We start from the raw sequence: 21,557 nt of genomic DNA, 5'->3' as shown, positions 1-21,557 counted from the left end.
TTAAAACTAAATCGTCATTATTTTAATCTTAATAATCTTATATATTATTTTTATTTATCTAAAATATTGTGAAATCTTAATAATAAATATAAAATGTATAATAAAAGGTTTTTTTGACGTCTATTGTAGTACAGTAGAGAGTTAAAACAATCACATTGTTTTGAGAATAACAAACCGAAATATATATAGGTATGATTTATTGCAATATTATATTTAAAAATATATATGTAATTGGTGGCTGTAATACAACTAGAAATTCCCAAGAGGGTAATAATAATGATAATAATAATAAGGGTTGGCAGGTTAACGACATATAATACACCTATTCATATACAACAGCTGAATTTTGTTATCAGCGACTTCTATATAATAGGACATTATTGCCGGTCCTTCTCGCGGTCATGTAATTAAGAAAAAGAACGGCAAGTGCAATGATAATTAATATTTATCATGTAATTCCATTAAAGTTTACGGAATTTAATAACATAGGCCAAAGTGCGAGTAAAATTTAAAAACTAGTGTTGTTTAACAATGACAAATATATATTAAGAAAACATGGTTTTAATTAATCATTATTCATTTATGATTTGATTGTTAGCAGGGTTCCTTGCTTTGTAGGTACTCATGATATCATAACTATAATAATTAATAATATTATAATGAGAGTTTAAATCTAAATTCACAAAACTTATACAAATTAAATAATTTAGTTTTAGTGGTTAAAAGAATATAAAATTATTTAGTATTATCTATATGCATAGATTCTAAAAATCTACCTTAATGTTATTATTGTTTATCAACAAAACTCAAAGTCTGGAAGTTTTAATGAAAAACAAATAAAGCTCATACTAAATACATTTATTGGTATTATAATTACGATTTCATCATTGACCATTGTGTTTAAAGTTTATATAATACAGGTGGCCGGTTTAACAGGTTTTTCCCCATAAAACTGAAGTTGGCGTAAATATTTTGTTTTGCCGAGGATTTGCTATTTACGTATATAAATAAATCTATTATGTAGTAAAACGTCAACTAGAAACTATTAATTATGTAAGTTTTTCGATAGATTATTTACTATTTCAATAAAATCGCTACAAAGTAAATGCACGATTGCGTAGACTTCTTGAACGATTCCCCTAAAATAATTATGGGCCTGCTATTTTTTTTTTTTACATCATTCTGAATCAAAGTTTTGTTGACCAAACTATACTGAATAATATTTTGCTTCGAAATATGAATTAAAAATTTATGATTTTAGAGTGAAGAATTAAAAAATATAACAATATGAAAAATACAATTTTTTTTCAAAAAGTTTGTTTTTAATTATTTAAATGTATGTAAAATACTTTAACGTTAGCGTTTTCCGAATTAATAATATATCACGCTAAATGGATCATTCCGTCGTATAGACTGGATTCATTGGTGTCTACCATATAGTTGAAAACATTCTGACCAGAAATAGAAAATTAAAGCTTGGGTTACTATATAGGTATTACACATAATATCTATAGTGGATATATAAATCTGCTAATACAAATATCGGAAGATGTCTTGATGAAAAAAATCAATTTTGTACACTCCCTGAACAGTATATACTGCTTAATAATTAGGTATCTATAGATACAGAGATGTTCAGCTAAAATAAATGACTCGTAATATAAACACTAATATGACTATAACAACATTAAAACCTAGGGAATAACTATATACTACTAAAAAACTTGTATGTGTTGTTAGGGTGTGAGTGCGTAGTTAAGAATAAAAAACAATTTAAATTATATTTAAATATTATACAAGAAAAGTTTTCGTACCATTTCACATTATTTATTATTTATTTCGATCACGTTGTCGTGTTAAATCAATTAATTATAGTTTGGCTAATAATAACAATAATTAAAACAATATATTGTGAGTTATGTATTAAAAATTTAAAATGTATAGAAATATCTATTTAAAATTATTTTATTTACAAATATACTATTATACGTTATTGAAAGACAAATAGGAAATGTCTATATAAATTTTAAATTATTAATGCTTCCATTGCATATTTTTAAACGCTATTAATTAAAAACATTTATAATATTATATATAAAATTCGTAAAAGTAATTTGTACACGTAATATAAATTATATAGATGGTTCCAGGTTTCTGTATAGAACGTAATGCTGAAAATAATACTTTATAGTGCTTTATTTACACATTTTTTTTTATCCATTATACGATAAATTATTGTATTTTCTAACCCTTCTTTGACGATACAATATTTATAGGAAACGGATTGTAGGCACATAAATTTTAAATATCTGGCGACGTTTCAACATACTTTCCAATTAAATGATTCAATGAACTGGAAAGTTTTCGAATAAAACTTGTTGAAATCGTAAAAAAATATCCTCGAAAAGAATAATACAATGCACTTACCGGTTGTGTTTCCCTGGGGTTAGGTTATTGCTGTGTTGGGGTAGTTTTCCGGATGAAAACGATACTTTCGATGTGTTATAGCAAGAAAAGCCTATTCGAAAAATTGTTGTAGTGAAAGTTTTTTTTTTCGTACCAACGTTTTAAAGATCTTATTATGCTTGTCATCCGCATTCATCGACCATTTAACATTATATACTTACATTGTTACATGATTGGGTTGCATTTCACATTTCCATTTAGGTTCAGGCTAAGAGTGATGTAAGTGCCCAACCATTAACCCGATAATGCGTAGTAGGGATCAAATTTACTACCTATATACATGTGGTATGTACTTTAAATATTATAATTACATCATTAAACGCAGTTGAAGAAATATTAAAAAAAATAACTGTAGTCACAAGTAATCAAAAGTAAATCTTGTGTGAGAGGGTTGAAGTATTAAACCATCATCAATGTAAATTACAAATTAAATTAATACATATATATATATATAAATAATTAATGTTTGTTTGTAATTTATATTAGTATTTTACTAGTTTTTTAAACTCTAACTCACCACTATATAGACTCTAGTCTGCCATGCGATCTATAAATGGTAATTTAATTTTACAGTTTACTATAATGGATTCTAGTATAATAATATAATTTAATCTTATAACATACTTGTAATATGACCTATCAAAAAAAGGTTGGGATAACATTTAATTGGGAAACATTGGTATTTACTATTGACAAGCGCTTTTTACATTATTGTACCTACTATTATTATTATAAAAATGTAAGCAACTAAATGGTGTTTTTCAAAATGAATCGTTAGTTAGAGCAATATTAATATATCATAATAAAGTATTTAAAATATTTTTTTTTGTGTTTATAGGGCATCTCAAAAATTGAACCTAAATGGTTCACCTCACCGTAGAAAAAGACGGGGATCTCAAGGGGAAGATGCTATGACCACCCCACATGGATTCGCCAGTGGCTTACACAAACACGCGCCTCTTCTTCCAGCATTGTTGCAGCGACGGATTGCCGGAAAAGAATTAACAGGCGTGGGCAAGGTATGAATTTTTTCTCTTAGCAGAAATAAAATATATTTTTTATCGATTAAGCGAAACAAGTATAAGTTGACACTTTATTTATTACCTATGTACTTTTTTAGTTATTCCCGACGTGTTTGTACCACGTTCAATTTTCATGGTTTTGTAAATAAATAAAAATAATAGATGTATTATTAATCTATACGATAGAACAATTAATTGACATTACTAAGATGTGTAATATATAAGTTGAACTCGTCGTTATTTCTGAATTTTTGATTCGTAAACGATTATTATGTTATCACTCTATATATTTTAGTAAATGAAAACCATTTTTATGAATTACATATTATTATTCTTTATCATATTTGTGTCTTAAAATAATGCTCTTACATCAAATACATGTTAAACCAAATATAAATATATTTTGACGCTTTTTTATAAATTTAACGAAATAAAAATATTTGATGGTAATTTTGTATTTCGTAGTAATAATATTATTGATGGAGAAGAAGAAATTATTTTTAAAATGTCTTGTTAAAAGCTATTGAGTGTTATAATTTATAATGTCCATGTTCACTATGACTCGTGTTTTATAAAAGTTGGTACAGTTGAATTTTTAACACTTTGTTTCGCTATATACTTCGTACAGTTGTACTATATATTTAAGAAAACACTATATACGTATATATTATACATATATATATATATATATAATATATATATATGAACTGGGAAAAAGCGCGTTTGGAATTCTCGAATAACTACTCTTACTCGCTACTACACTGGTATAAAATAATAATAATGAAAAAAATACTTTGAATGAATACTTTTTTTCCTTGTTTTTTTATGCTTGTAATGCTTAAATTTGGTAGCAGTATAGCAGTAATATCGATTACTTAAATTGGAAAAAATCGTCTTCGCAGTCGTCGTAGTGGTGCCAAATCCGTTTTGCGTCCGGATGGTGTGACGGTTTTATTTATTTGCTCGTAGGCTAACGCTGATTTGTAAGGCTTATAGTCGCCGAACACGACATAAAGGGATTACCCTACCATGCTGTGGCCCAGAATTTTGGCTGTCCGTTCCGTTAAAAAGCTTTGCTATAGGTCTTGAATCACAGCTATTTACCTGACGAAGAGAAACTGTTATCGGCCTGCAAACGGCTCACTTCTCACACATTCTTCCTACTTCCATCCTATCTGTTGTTGCTCTTGGTCCGAAAAATCTTCACGTAGATACAGCACGTGTATTGCTAACGAGTTAAAAGAGCAGCGCATCCCTATACACCCCTCTCCAATGGTGCTATCGCACAAATGGGATTTACCGAGAAAGAAAATCCGGCATACAATTCTATATGAAATATACTGTTGACTAGTATTATACTGATTTATGTATGTCGTGTTTTTATAAAGATGTTGCTTACTAGATGAATATCAACTTAATCAATTTAAAAAATTACCACATCTAACTTTAAACACATCTAATATTTCGATATACAAGCCCAATTTTATACTATCATTACCTTATATTTATAGAAAAATAATTGTAAGAATAAAATGTAGATAAAACTGGTTTTAAAATGAAAATTAATTTTATATGTAATAAATTAGGTATTTATTACTTGAATATTGTAATTTAACTTATGGCACATATTTAATATATTTAATGAAGTAATTAAATAATAGTTTTTTTTAATGATCAAATAGTACTTACTTAAATATGTTGTGTTTATGCCTCTACTTCGTTTAATATATATAGTATATTCAAATATAATTTAGTATTTTATAATGGACATTTTTTGTTGATATTTTGGTATATTTGAACAAATCCTCTTATATTAATTTATATTGAGCGTATTATTATAGTGCTTAAAATATAATAGTCTTAATTAAAACAAATGTATGAATAAATTTAAATTGCTTACACTAAACTGAACAAAAAACACATTTAACGTGTTGCCGTTAATGAAAGTGAAAACTCTTGATAATTTAATACAACAAAAACCGTTTCTTTTCATTTTATAACGTTCATGAGATAATTTCTCTAAGGTTATTACTTATTTACTTATGAAATTAATATAATAGTGACTTTAAAAAGAAGCAATGTAATTTTAAATTAAACATTATGACAATATAAAAAAACCTCCCTAAAATTTATGAAAGCACTTTAAGACATTTTTTAAATAGTGTTCGCCAGTAATATTATAAACAAGAATGACATTGGAAATAAGAATCATTGTGGTATTCATCATCAAACGTCATATATAATATATACACTTTAGTAAAATATTCACATTTATTTATTTAAAAAATAATAAACTAAATCACTATTTTTTTCTGACTTTATGCAATTTAATACCATTACTTTTACGTTTTTTTAACCGCTGACCTACTTAGTATAATTGTATAATATTCACCGTTGTAGTTTGATACTCTAATGCTACAATAAAGTATTAAAATAAATTCCTAATTACTTAAGATACATTAAAAAAAAAAAAAAAAATGTTATTACCTCCTGTATAGTATAGTCTAATATGGTCTTAATAACTTATTTACAGAATTCAATAAAACATATTCAATAACGATAAATATAATAGTGTTTAAGGACTGTTAAGATGAATACAAATCGTTTTATATGAATTAAGTAGAATATTTAATTTGGGAAACGTGTAGGTAACAAAACATTGTTTGCGAGTAATTTTTATTAAACTTCTAGACAAGCGTTGTTATAAAGTTGTCTTGGCGTAGATGACTGTGATCAATTCGACATGGGACCTTCATATTATTATAGATTGGCCCCTCGAGAGATATTGTTCAGAGAAATTACTCGGGGCAATTGGTGAAAGGGTACATGTTTGTTAAGAATATTGTTTTTTTTTCCTATCTAATTCGTCGTCAGCCTGTCGTGGTATACTCGCAAATTATATATATAGATACAGTATATAGGCTAGTAACAGTATAATGTACGTGCAAACTGCGTAATACTGGCAGTTATAAATTGTCGCTTGTTAAATGATATAAACAACTGGGATCCCGTTTGGGTACACCTCGCTAATGGCACGGCCAATTAACCCTTCAGGGGCCTGGAATTCGGTTTTTTGGTATGGTAGTCGTCGGCTGGAGGTGTGGTGGTGTTAATACACACGGGACCCGGTTCTGCGGACAAACTAGAATCAACGAGAGAAAGAGAGAGACAGAGAGAAAGAGAATGAAAGGAAAAGGCTTATTATATGCATTTTGTGCACAAAGAGAAAATAGAACGGTGTAAAAAAAAGACCCTTAGAGCTTCTTGAGGGTTTTATAATTAAAACAAAATATTTTCCTTTCTATTATTTACTTAGTGCCGACTATGTCATTTTTAATTCTGTTACAAAAACGATTTTAACTTTGACATCAATATGTTTATCAAATGAAATATTATTTTTCTTATCAATCGGTACAAAAAAGAGTATACACATATTCATGTAATTTATTCGTGTTCAATTCTTACGTACGTTTATTAGCTATTAACTAAACTAAATTTTTCTGTCACATTGTTTCAATGCGTTGTATAGAAAGATCATGGGTAAAATTTATAATATCATCTAGGGATACAATTAAATGTACATAATATTATTTTAATAAAACCACCAAGAAGTTATTATTTGAGTATTATTAAAACTATTCTTAAAATTAAAAGACATATTAAATTATTAATAAGATTGTATAAATTTACTTTCAAGACGTTACTTGGATAATATATTTTTTCTTTAGCTTTTTACAAAATAAAATATATAATTTCATTATTTCTATTTAAACTAAACAGGTGTTTAGTATTATATTTTTTCTAGTCACGTTTAGCGATGACTCTGTGCGTGTATCATGTATTACTAATACATTTACCATCCTCACCTTTTCTAGATAAAATAATATGGCTTACACACTAGCTATCATTTTTTTTTTAATTTTTTTTTTTTTATAGATCATTATTTTATAAACAAATTTACGGAAAAGTTTATTTCAGTTTCTTGTTTTAAATTCTTGACAGATAAATTAAATAAATCTGCTTGGAAAACGTCAAGGAAATGACATAAACCCTTTTAAATGCCCAAACTGTCACCCTATAAATGTAACGAACATTTCAGCAAACGTTTTAACACTTTTTCTTCATAAAGGGATTACATTAGATTATTCTCTTTTCCCAAAACGAACGTAGACGTTATCTTTTTTCAATAACGTAAAAATTATCATCATAATACTAAATTAAATATTATTTAAATTCATTATTTTTATTAGTTATTACTTAACAATAATTTTTAGTCATTTAATTTAGTAAAAACAGTTATGGTTCAATTAAATTTAAAAATTTTAATTTTGAAAGATTTATTAGTTCGTGATTATTAATTGAATTATTTTATTTTATTTTAAAGTGCCTATAAGTATTCAAAAGTATGAGTAGTATGACCTATCTATTAATTGAACAATAAATGCATATGGTATTTTAAATATGTTATGATAATTTCTTAGCACTATATGTTTTATATGTCATAAGTCTATTTTGATAAAAAAAAAAAAAAATACAATGGTTTTTTGAACTATAATAATGTGAATTAGAATTTACTTTAGATGTATTCAGAATATCTACATTTTGTTATTATACAATGGTATTATTTACAAATCTTTTTATATTGTCTTGTAATATTTATAAAAATCAAATTTATTATTCAAAAACTGTTTAATATGTTCAAATTACCGACTGTGTTATACAATAATTCTATTATAATCAAATTTGAGTAGCAGTTAACTATTTTTTTTTTTGTAATTAAGCATGTATTATCTTATTACCCAAATTGTAATACGAACATGTATAACTGTTAATTTTTTTTTCTGAAAATAATTTTCAGCAATTGTATGATAGATTCGGTGATTAATCAGATCTCGACATATTCGAACTAACACTGTTTTCCATAATATAGTATCTCCGGGGCCTTTTGTCTTCCCTTATCGTTGATGCCACGCCCATTGTTATCGAACTTTCTCCCTTCGGGACAAACCGAACTTTGCCAACGAAAAAATTCGATTTCCCTAAGTGGAAAGCAGACCTATAAATATATAATAATAATTGGATTTGGAGACATAAAAAGTTTTTTTTTGTATTCGAAAGAAATTACTGATGTTATTTACATTTATATTAAATGAAACAACACAATAAAACAATTAACAAATTGTACGAGAAAAATTAGTATTATAATAGTTAGAATGTATTAGTACTTTTTGTGTATAATTTTGTATTGGTATTTATACTATTTTTCATAAATAAAACGGTATTAAAATTATTAATACCTATACGTCATACCTACATTATATATTTTATTAATGTTTTATCCTTATAATGTATTGTTAATTAATTAACTACTGTATAAATTGTTTCTGAAATTTGTTTTATCATACTTAAAACATGTTTTGACTAACTACATTTATTAATAAGTCTATACAATATCACTTTTATGTGGCATATGACTGGTTAGCTAATTTTTAATTCGAAAATAACAACTTAAAATGCCACTATACATAATATATTATATTAAAATAATATCAAAGGCGGTTAGAAAATCAAATTTCTCTACCTATAATATTTAATATCAGAATAGCTATATTATCCTACTTAAAAGCTTTATATCAAAACCACCGAACACCCCGTGTCTAATTATAATTTATGCATAAAACCATATAATATAATAATAGTACTACACATTGTTGCGTAGTTGGTTGTGTTGAAGTCAATATACATCCGGTTGGCCGTCAATACACGTGCAGCGCACATCCCAATGTTCTCGTTTCCTGTTAGCCCAAAGCCATTAGGTAGCCGAGTGTGGGTGACCGGCAGACCGGATTGAATTAGCGACGACAGGGCTTTTGCGGCCGTTGTTTTTGTATTATCTCTGTGATGGATTGAGGCGCGGTCCAGAGGGTCCTGCAGGGAATAGGGTTCCGCGGTTATTGTTATTTTTATCCTAACTCGCGGTATAGAGCTGGTTTAATATGACGGATAGCATACTCGATGGATAGAAATGCGATTAGATTTTCTTTTCTTTTCATTTTTTTTTTTTTTTTATATTCATCTATTTTTAATACGTTTTCCAATATGATATGGTTTATATGATTGCAGTTTAGATAGATTTTCTGCAACTGAAATATTTTATAATCCATAGGTAACTAGGAAATTATTTGAACAAAAGAAATTATATTATATACAATAGTTATAAGGTGTTTATAATATGCAATTATCCTATAATTATATAATATATGCTAAAAAATGTATAAGAAATGCAATATTATTCGTATAATAAATGTTTATTTAAATAGCTTGAATGTAAATTTAAATGTACAATTATTCTTTTCCAGAAAAATCAAACACCTAAGCTACAAATATCATTAATAAATTACTAACAATTAATCAGTGATTTTAAAATACATATGAATTATATTATTACTAAATATTAAAGTCTAAAGAGTAAATAAAACATATTATCTTAATAAATAAGCAAATAAATTTAGCTAAGTATAACAATACACACTTAAAGTAAACATACGTTAATAAAACTAAGCAATTAATTTAAATAACAGGATACAAAATGGATATTTACAAACAAAACACGTCACATTATTATAATTCAATAACAAAACTTACAAATATAAATCGCTATCAAACTCTATGGCTTCGGACAAAAAAAAGAAAGATTTCTTTAATTTATTCACATTCATTCGATCTTTTTTAAAGCCACTTATTGCTAAGACAAAGCGACTAAAAACTCGGTAATTTGATCGTATTAATTTCAATACATTTTCATAACTTATCGCATCAAAATAATAGTTAGGTGGTGTTTTCATATTTAACATGGCCTCCATATCAGCACTTAATAAATTTACGAATTTTTGAATTTCTAGTCTTGATAATAAAATTACATCTTCTAAATTTGAATTTGTTAAATACTTTAATAAAAAGGAAAGCAAATCAGTTAAATTCTGTGAAGCATCAGGAGACAATTTTATTGCAAACTGAGATCGGTTAATATCGAATATAGCTAGGGGTCGTATATATTTGATAAAGTTAATTATAAAACTCGTACGGTATTTAGTTACTTTATAATTTTCTATTTCGTCTATAAATTGAATACCTAGTTTTAAGTGTGTTATTGTCATCCAATAAAAACAAATGTATACCGTTTTGAATATGGACTTATGATAAGTGTACATAGCATATGGGTTAAATTCATACGTCGCTTCAAATGATTTTAACTTCAAGTCCATCAAAAGTTCATTTGGCATGGGTGTATTTGAAATTAGATGGTTCACAAAACCCATTAGTGCTATTTTTTCGGGGTCGAAATCTAAATCCACTACATTATCAGAAACATTTAAGCTACGAATAAATTCTTCAGTATCTTCGATATTCTTGTTCATTTCGTCTAATATAACTATGTATTCATCGTTTTTATATTTTAATCGATACTGAGTCACTATGTCTTTGTCGCTACACCAAGTGTCCCAAACTGTATACAATTTATCTAAAATCATAGTATGAACTTTTTTTATATGTTTCTTAGCAACTTCTATATCAACTAATGACGTCACTGGTTCAACTGGTATCTTTTGTATAAAAACAGTATCATATATATTGTTTAAGTATAAATTTAAAGCCATTAATTCACCGAATCCTTCTGTTTCACCGTGAGAAAGTATGCTTAGCATGTTGACAACATTTTCACCAAATTCTCTAATTGGTTGGTCGACATAAGTTTCTATTTTGTCAAACTAAACAAATTTAAATTATTAAATTTATATTAAAATTAAATTTTCATAAAATTTAAAATTATCTACTGTAATTTCTTATAAACAAGCAAAACTAAATAAATATGTTTATATACCTTGTTTAATGGATATGCATTTAACAAAGCATCACTCAGAACAATATGCTTGACAGATGATTCAACAAAATTACATCTCGCCGCCCTAAACATGGCAGATCTTATATTTTTTCCATGTTTACATGACTTTATACTTCCATGGTAAATATTTGGACAGTCATCTACTTCGTCGTCACGTTCATGATTGCACCCATATATTGCCTAAAATAATATTACCCACATTAATACTAATTTTTCATTGAATGCCTACTATAAATTAATTAATTTTAATTTTAAACACAATTTTTATATAAAATAGATGTACACAGACTAACTAAGCGAATAAGTTCATTAAAATTATTTTTTTGAAATAATATTTATGATTATTTTAAAAATTTAAATTGATGAGTAAATATCTTATTATTACATTAAAATTAACAAACATAATATATATTTATTTTATAGTAATACGAACGTTATGTATAATTGTATTAAATTTTAGCCGTTTTCTTTCACTTAAGAGTTCACCATTTTCATTGACAATAAACTTGAAATGTCGTGTGAAAAGTTTCTGCCAACCATCCAATTTGACATACTCGCGCAATTCTTGTTCTAATTTTTCTTTACATTCTGACTCCTTAGTGTCATTTGCTTGTGACGACCAAATTATTACTCCTACGATTATTACTAAAAAACTTGATTTAAACATTTCCCTATAAAAAAATAAAATAAAAACACTTTATGTTGTATGTATGTCATATAAAATTGCATTTTAGTTTTTGAGCAGAAAAATAAATGAATTAATTGTTTAACTATGTTTGGATTTTATATCTGTCACCATTTTTTGAAACATTATAAATGTAACATTATAAAAATCATATACTATGAGAGTGATTGTTGATAGTGAATTGTATGAAACTAGTATTTTGGAGGGCAACAAATTCTTAATAATTTTCAAAATAATAATCTGAAAAAAATCTTAATATAATTATTACCAACATTTGATACAAAGCCATTTTAAAATATTTTATTAATCTTTTCGTATGGACTTTAGGTCAGATATTAAACAAGATAGTTATTCTGTTATTAAAAATTTATGAAAGATGGCGTGACGGCACAGCTATTAAGCGAATGACCCGTCGAAAATTCCCGCATGGGTGATCACCTGGGAAATTTAATAACACACATGTCATGTCTTAACTTAATCATAATCATCGACGTAAGTTGTATCTAGCTAATATCTTTTAATAAATAAAAAAAAATATTGCGTTCAAAAACGATTCTGATCAGAGCTTGGAAAAATTTTGGAGAGGGGAAACTTTTCAATATAATACATATCATATTATATATACTTTATTATTTATTATTTATACATCAGTGTGACAAAATATATCGTTATAGTCAAGTGGTACTTACACTATTTTTTTAAAGTACCAAACATAATATTTTTTAAGTTCACTTTTTATTATTTCTTACTGACAAACATTAGAATAAAAACAAATTTCATCATAGTAAAACCAATGTATTTCTTTTGTTTATAATCTTAAATAATTATTATACGAAATAGGAACATATTTTTTAGGTCACTATTTGGGATTTGTTCTACCCACAGCAATTTTATAATGAATATAAATACTAAATAATAATAGTATAATATTAATCTAAAACAATATTCAAAATATAATCGTTTAAAAAACTGATCTATTATTTTGAAGTTAATGTTATAATATAACAAAAGGAAATATAACTTTTAAACATATATATTTAAACATTGTAAAATGATTTTTGTAAAAATCTATAGTTAAAAAACAAATGTTAAATCGATTTATTAAGTTACTACTTATATATTATAGTCACACCAATTTAATATTATTTTTTTTAATAAATGCAATTACTTGCGTTTATTATCATATTAGTTATTCTCTTATGACCTAAATATCAGAATTTTGCAATGCATATTATCGTATTGAATTTTACTAAAACTTAAAAACTACTATATTATATTACAGAATTTAGTTTTAGCTTAAAACAAGCGTTATACCTAAATTATTAATACCATCAATCATGTACATCATGATTTAATTATTGATTATGAAACAGAGTTTACTGTTTACTAATTCTTAATAATGTATAATATATGTATTTTGCATTTATAATATTTTTTAGCAAATCTATATAATAATGTAATTTACTAATTTCTCAAACTTTATAAATTTAGACATTAACTAAAGAAACATTGATGTATGGATTACCAACAATCTTCCCATATTTATATAATACTATTGTATAAGTACTCACGTAATGTGTTTTAGTTCATTCGATTTGTTATGATGACAACATACATTATACTGTGAACTGAAATATACACTAACTGAACGACTTATTGTGTTTAGTTTTACTGCAAACTACTGTATACAAATTTGTACAGGTGTTCCAACGCATTGTTTAAATAGCCTACGTTTGAAAGTCACTTGTTTTTATTTCTTTAAAATGTCTACACACTTCTCACAGTAACAATAGCACGTAGTATTATTTGATTGTTTTTGATATAAATTACCTAATAATTAATAATGTATTTTATGATTCAAAACGCCATAAAAACAAAAAAAACTTTTAAATTTTAACACCTCTCTTATAGAGTTTTTTTCCAGACAAAAATTAATTTTAACATATAATACATACGTATTTACCTTTTTTTACACGATTAAAAATAAAAGTTTTCGGTGAATATTAATTAAGATCGATAATAATATTTTATCAATTGAAAACTAATGATTTAACAATAAAATAATAATATTTATACTAGGCGATTTGTAATTAATAATCATATTATATTTCATAATGAATGTGGAATTTGTATAATTATGTATAGTTTAAATATTATGCATATTGTTATACAAAAAATAATATCTTATCATATTTTATCTGAATTGTAAATCGATTCGTTAAAGATCATTACTGATTTTTTCAATAAATTACAAAAAAAAAATCGTTATTTATAGTTAAATAAATAAATAAACTTGTATTAAATAGTTTGAATTTTTAAATTTAAAACCTAAAACCAAAAAAATATTAAATCAAAGATTTTAAATTTTTACTTTAAAACTAGTAACAAAATTCTTATATTATTTTGTTTTTTGTCTATAATAATTTAACTAAAAATCTATGAAAAGCACTAAGTTATATATTAGTTGTATATTTTTGTTTTATAATAGCGCTTTACAATTATATTTTTTATAAAATATTATTATAATTTTTTAATTTATCTGTTTTTAAAAAAAATATTGTATTTTATAATTTCTATTTTATGATTAGATTGATTATAAACTAAACTTTTTCAAAGTCTGCAATATAAAGTTTAAATATATAAAAAATTTCAGAAATTTTGTTAATGCTATATTGTGTTTTTAATTTCACTCGTGTAAAGTAATTAAATTAATAGACAATTTTGTAAATTCTATAAATGCGTTAGTAAAATAAAAATATTTAAAACTTTAAAAATTATAATAGTAAAAAAAATCAAAAACAATTATTATAAAATTGTTAACCTAAAAACCTAAATAAGATTTTGTAATTATTATTTTAGATTTTTATAATATTGTTTAATGAACATGTTAATATAAATATATTGTGTAAGGTGAAAGAAATGTACAAATTTTAGTTACACAGACCATTGTTTCATTATTACCCCATTTTTTGAGTTGTTATATGATGGTATGAAGATAATTATTTACATTTACCAGTGATTTGACTTAAATCAGCAATGTATTTACTACTTAAAATATACTATATCTATAAGTTGGCTTTAACATGATTATATTTGTAAGTATAGATATTTGTATAGAAGTTTTTTTAGGAAAACGATGAATGGTCTATACTCTATAATATACACAATATTAGTTTTTGTTAATTTCTATTTATTTTTGAATACGAACAATAAATAAAAACACTTCCAAAGAAATTAAAATATATAAATACCTCCTACATATACATGTTTATGCTATAAACTGTATAATTGTTTTTATTTGTTCATACATAAATTATTCTAATTTTATAAAATGCAATTCATCCAACGTATGATATAGTGAATAGGTAGGTACAGTCGTACTGATAATATTCATCGATTAACTTTATTTTAAAGCCATTCCAAGTATTTTACTGTGATAAGAATGTCTGCAAAACTTTATCTTTTCAATTGTTAAGTTTTAAATATACTTAATAGGAAATTCACAGTAGGTATATGCAGTATATGCAATTACACATTGGTAAAGGTATTTCATTATTCGAATTTAAGTCAAACAATACACACGCTTTAAAGTTGTAATAAATTTTATCAGTTTTATAATATATTAAAATTTATCGTGTGCTATTATCTATTTAATTCTTTATTTAAATATACTAGGGTTATTATTATCATCATCGTTGTTATTAGAAATTATGCAGACCATGCGAGAAAAACATCTTATGAGAATTATCTAAACATTTAAATTTCAAAATATTATACGCTTCGGTGTAGTAAAAAGTCTTAAAGTTTTTCACTAAAAATCTGATTATGGTGTAACTTAAAAAATAATGACTGTAAAAAAAGCAACAAAAAAGTTCATTTTTTAATGGTTTTTAAAATATAATACAACGTATTGAATTTATTTGAAAATGGATGTTACTTCCATTATTCAAATGTATTAAAGTCTTTTTTATGATTTATTTACAAATTATTGAAGTATTGGTTTATGATTCTTTTTTTCAAACGACTTCTCTTTGGAGTAAATAATATTATTTTTAGTCCAATCACACGATATGACGTTAAAATAATAATTGAAAAAAAAATGGTTTGAAAAAGTTATCCTGGTTTTTTTAAGTAAGTCTTAATTTCATTTGAAACTGTCAGGTGCCGAATAGTAAAATGTTAGCATTTACTTCATTCCTTTCCACAATATATTTTCTTTCAAAAACTTTGTTTAAATTAATTATCTCTTGCGTACATTTACAATTTAATCATCTCCTTAAAGTATTCTTCACGAATAGTAGTCAGTAATATATTATTATTATTATTATTGTTATTACATCAACCTGAATAATAATGACTGAATAAATAAATAAATTTTTATTTTTATATATATATATATATTCATATGATTAAATAAACAAAATTGAAGGAATGAGAGGAGAAGAGGTCAAAAGGGAGGAATTACATCGTATCGAGGAGCGAAGCTTGATTATGATCGCAAAATTGATGAATTCCACCGCGACAGTGTCGTCGACCCTTATAACCGGAAATGGCTCTTGAAAATTATTAACGAGGTTATTTGGACCTCGTATAGCTTTTTGATTCACAGATTTTTCTTTTTTTTATTTGTTGATTTTTTTCATCTTTTTTTTCATAACAACTGCATGCAATAAAATATAAAGGTAGATTTTCATCTGAAAATAAAAATAGTGTTATTCGCATGATAATATTTTTTTCCATTTTAATCACAACATATATTTGTCAAACGTTGAAATGTCAATCATTTTTTCACTTATTTTAGTAAATTATTTTTAAGTACGAATAATTTAAGTTCTCATATTATTTATTTTTAAAACTTGTAAATTTAACATAATTTTAATGCTTGATAATATTGTTTATTTAACATTATTATCTCACACATTTTGGTTTGTTATTACTACCTACTTATTATTATTACTATTATACATATGAAAGAATATATTTTTTTTGTTATTGCTTGGTTAATTATTATTAGTTTTTATAAACGTTTGTAATTAAACACGAAAATATGAAAAAATTATTGAATTTATAGTTATGTAGTTAATTTGCATAGAGTGTTTTCTTTAGAATTAATTACTACAGCTTTTCCTTTTGTTAATGCAAAGGTAATTTAATTGGTATTTTTCTCATATAAAAGTAAACTTTCATAGTTACATCATAAAAAACAAAATTAAACTACCTACCCCTTTTTTTTTTTTAACAATATAGGTAGTGAAATATTTGTTTTTACTTTTTAAATTAAATAATTCATTTTCATTTCTTAAAGTATTATATTCATTTTTCTTTATTTACATTGTAATATTAATATTTTTATAATAATTTGAATGTAAGTTTAATAGTATATTCTTACTTTTATTTGATTCTCCTTTCATTACTAACGAATTACTTATGTTTATAAATATACAGTATCTAAAACGTTTATTGGTTTAATAAATTTATAAGCATTATTATGTAATATTATAAAATTCATATTTTTGTTGGTTAATTTTTAAGAGCTCTATCAAATTTACCACTATATTTTCCTATCTTTTGCTACTTATCTCCAATATATTATATTCGTTTCCACTATTTCTATATCTTATTCTCTTTCTATACCTAGCGGTCTTTCCCCAAACCGGTCTTTTTTAAGTACCACCTTAATAAGTGAGTCCTTTTTTCTTCAATCCTGACCAGCCCATAATAGTCTTCTGTATATTATTTTAGCAATAATTTCGAGTCTTTGAAACAAGTCAGTTTTTTATTGTGACGTAATCTCCATTCACAAGTCAATACATGGTACATATTATATACTTAGAATTTTTCACTCAAACATTGCAACCATTATTTTTCTACATTTCACGAAGTCAACATTTTAGAACCAATTAATACTACTTGTAGTAACAAAGTAATTTAGTTTATAGTTTTCTTGATATGATCTTTAGCCAAACATACTTTCTAAATCATGATAATACATATTTCTCATCTCTATCCTAGGATCCATGTCCACCTGAATATTATTATCTTAAATTACCTACTATAGATCCTAGATATTTATCTCATATAAAATGGGACATTATCTTAAACATATTAATGCACTCGGAGTGCGGCATTTCGCTTTTATAAATTTTCTTTATCTGGATTCTTTGCTCCTTCATCTAATTATTATATAATATTCTGTTTTATCGTTATTGATTTTTAAAACAAACTTAACTATTATATTAATTAAAACCTACAAATGATGCTAAAAATGTAAAAAGTTATTTCCTAATAGATCTAAGTCTTCGGCATGCGTGAGTTAAGTCTATTGTCGTGTTACTTAGCATAACCCAGATCACTCAGACAATCTCATTTATTTCTTCGGCTATTTTCTCTAAAACTAAAATAAAGAAAATTGAGTAAACAGCGTCTCGTTGTCCTAAATTCCTGTGAATATTCTAACTGGTTTCTATGCTACATTAGATATTTTAATTTTGATATTTAGTATTCTCGAGGCTAGCCTTGATCAATACAATAATATGTACTAAGTGTCAAGGATTGCATTTTTTTTTATTTAAAAAAATAATTATGTGAATTAAGAACATATATAATTGTTTGTGACACCTAACTCACGTTTGGTATTGAATATTATTTATTGTCAAAACATCAAAACATCTATAGCAAAAAATATACATTAAACCTATGGGTGAAAATTGCATGATACTCGAAATGATTATTTATTCTAATTCACATATTTTCTCCCTTATGTAACACCTTTGAAATATTTGAATTTAGGAGGGGGATCACTGATAACTGCCGATTTCCAATGCACAAACCCTTATTTTTCATTTCAAAATAAAATAACTATCGAAAATATACGACCAACCTATAAAATATAGAGAGGGTGATTTTGTTCTGTAAAGAAATACCTATACGACTTGAAACGTCAAAAATATTCGTGTAATAAATCTTTTTAGTTGTGTTAAATTTAGTTTTTTTTCTTATGAACACATCTTTGTTATAAATAGTTATAAATCTTGGCTATTTAAATCGTTTTCACAATGTGAACACACTCGACAATAATATAGACTAAAGAATATAGTATATACAAAGTTTTCACGTGTTATTAGGTAATGAATTATAGTAATATTATTACTTTAGTATGAATGCAACACATTTTTATTGTTTTAATGTTTTGCTAACACGATTTGATCAAATCATCGATACCACAATTTAATTGTTATATTTTAGATCGCAAACTAGATGTTATTATTTTTTATTTACGAGAACCATAGAATTTGTGGTAATTATATTAAATTGAGAATTTTTTTTTCAAGCTTGATGCACACGTACGACTACTTGTCATATCAATGAACGAGGCGGTAGTGTAGTAAACATGACCGTTTTATTTGCAAAAAGTGCTGTTTGTCTGTGTACAACACAACACGACTATCGCGTATCTAAACCCTATGGCCCCTTATATACCCATCGATCTATAAATCTTGACAGCTGTGCGGATAATTAATATGACGGAAGAACCGTACAGAAACAAGGGTTTGGTATGGCACGCGTGTGCATGAGAAACTCTACGGCGGCGCGGTTATATATACTACATATATAGTTACCTAGGTACAAGAAAAGTACGTGACGTTACCAGGGACCGGGGAGAAAATCGATGGGTTTCCAATCGCATCCGGCTCCCGCTGTCATTTCCAATTTCCGCCACGGAAATAGTCCAGTGTTCAAAAAAAAAAAAAATAATAATAATAATAAAAAATGGAAATCCCTGTGCAGGATGAGACCAAAAACGAAAATTAATAACATCAAAATTAATGGCGTGTGCGTTAAATTTAATTTCGTGTTATATGCATAACGGATATTTAGAGTATGTATATGTATTAGAGTAATACATACATAATACTATATAAATATATCTTAGCGAACATAATATAGTCAAATTTTAATACCTATAATATTATAAGCTATTTATAATCTATGTACAATAATAGCTAATAACCAAAGTGTAGAAAACAAATAATTGTACTCACGTGCTTGATATTTTTTACATGATGTTTCATTTTTATATAATAAAAATTGGTTAATAATTATTTCAACTTACAAATGTTTACATTTTGTTAACAAACGTCAACACAATTTATCATAAAATTATTAAACGTATAATCACTATATATAACTGACTACATTTTAAAATGAAAATTGTAATATTTTATTAAATTAATATTTTTTTTTCTTATGTTTCAGGTATGTTAAAAATAAATATGAAATTTTGATAAATATATCAATATTACTTCATAAGGTATGTAATTTATGCTTTGTGCCTTTAAATAATTTGAATTCATAATTTATTGACGTGTAAAAACCATGATTAACTCCATAAATAACGATGCAAGTTAGGTATTTCGAAATTCTACGAATACTATATAGTGTATATGATCTATAATCGATTTAAATGTAATGTTAATAGTTAAATAAGATGAACCATATAAAAAATAATTCAGAAAATTAGATAGTCAATTTAATAAAATAGTAATTTTACAAGGGTTTTAATGTTATTTTAGAACTCATAAAGTGAAGTACTCTATTGTAAAAACGTTTATATTTTTCATTCAAATAGATTTTCTATTCTTGATGTAGCTACAAATATTTAAATATTTATAGACTTTAAATGTTTAGTAATTAAAAGAAAGTCAATAAACATTTGAAATAATATTGTCAAATATGACTAAATATTATTTGAATTTGTTAAAGGTAACTTTTTTATGAGTAGTCGCTATAAATAAACTAACTCTACTTACTTAAAAACATTGTACTGTAAAATTTCAAATAATATAATACTAAAAAAACCAACCTAACACTGATAAAAACCATTAATTTTTTTATCATCAAAGCTGATTTACATGATAATAAGGTTTTTAATGTAATTATTGTACAAAAGTATACAAAAGTACATCCAAGAATTGTATGCATTTAAATTATTTTTTATTCTTCCATTCTCTTGGCTTAGAATTGTTCAAAGATGCCAGACAAAGATAAAAGTCAAAATCAAAAATCTGACCATCAATATTATACGGTACTAGAATAATAAACTCGAATATTATCGATTATTTTGAAACAAACGGCATGAATTTTGATACAGGGGGCGTGAAAACAACCACATGAACTGTCATCCAAAAACTTTGGAATACGCACATCGATTGGACGGGGTTGAAGGGTTTCGTCGACTTTGGAAGTCGAGCTTATAGGGTGACAACCCTCTCGGTGTTAGCTCCCCTTTATCTTTGGGCTGCCGGACGGATATCCATCCATCGAAATGATTCCTCGCCTCAGCTCCACCGAAAAGCTTTTTAGAAAGACATTCTGTATGAAACCTCGTCGTCGTTCTTTTCACTGACAGCCACGTGACGAATAAGAAAGAAGTTTTTAGTCGAACAAAACAACAAAAGAAGTATATATAAAAGTGACAATA

The 21,557-nt window shown here is 25.6% G+C and overlaps 2 protein-coding genes across 6 annotated transcripts in view; one reads left to right on the top strand and one right to left on the bottom strand.

Annotated features, from left to right (window-relative positions):
* LOC114119109 (kinesin-like protein CG14535) overlaps positions 1-21,557 on the top strand; it is a 159,202-nt gene that overhangs the window by 77,333 nt on the left and 60,312 nt on the right. For all 5 annotated transcript variants that reach the window (XM_050199374.1, XM_050199376.1, XM_050199375.1 and 2 more), the window contains one exon: positions 3,305-3,485. In XM_050199374.1, the coding sequence (XP_050055331.1) occupies positions 3,305-3,485 (181 nt within the window). The remainder of the gene's footprint in view (positions 1-3,304; positions 3,486-21,557) is intronic.
* Positions 9,797-13,776, bottom strand: LOC114119095 (uncharacterized). Its single transcript, XM_027980561.2, has 4 exons — positions 13,648-13,776; positions 11,825-12,062; positions 11,371-11,571; positions 9,797-11,257 (listed from the first exon to the last, which is right to left on the bottom strand). The coding sequence occupies exons 2-4, from the start codon at positions 12,056-12,058 to the stop codon at positions 10,130-10,132; spliced, it is 1,563 nt and encodes a 520-aa protein (XP_027836362.2). The 5' UTR covers positions 12,059-12,062; positions 13,648-13,776; the 3' UTR covers positions 9,797-10,129.

The sequence above is a fragment of the Aphis gossypii genome, chromosome 2 (genome assembly GCF_020184175.1).
Source record: "Aphis gossypii isolate Hap1 chromosome 2, ASM2018417v2, whole genome shotgun sequence".
In the NCBI taxonomy this organism is placed as follows: Eukaryota; Metazoa; Arthropoda; class Insecta; order Hemiptera; family Aphididae; genus Aphis; species Aphis gossypii.
The sequence above is the reverse complement of the archived record's forward strand: the minus strand, read 5'-3'. Positions and strand labels throughout refer to the sequence as shown.

Bases quoted from the DNA above. Each gene is read 5' to 3' on its own strand.
- LOC114119095 (XM_027980561.2), bottom strand. From the start codon at position 12,058: ATGTTTAAATCAAGTTTTTTAGTAATAATCGTAGGAGTAATAATTTGG. The intron at 11,572-11,824 runs GTTCGTATTACT...ATATTATTTTAG, and splicing joins TTAATACAATTATACATAAC to GCAATATATGGGTGCAATCA. The intron at 11,258-11,370 runs GTATATAAACAT...AAATTTGTTTAG, and splicing joins ATGCATATCCATTAAACAAG to TTTGACAAAATAGAAACTTA.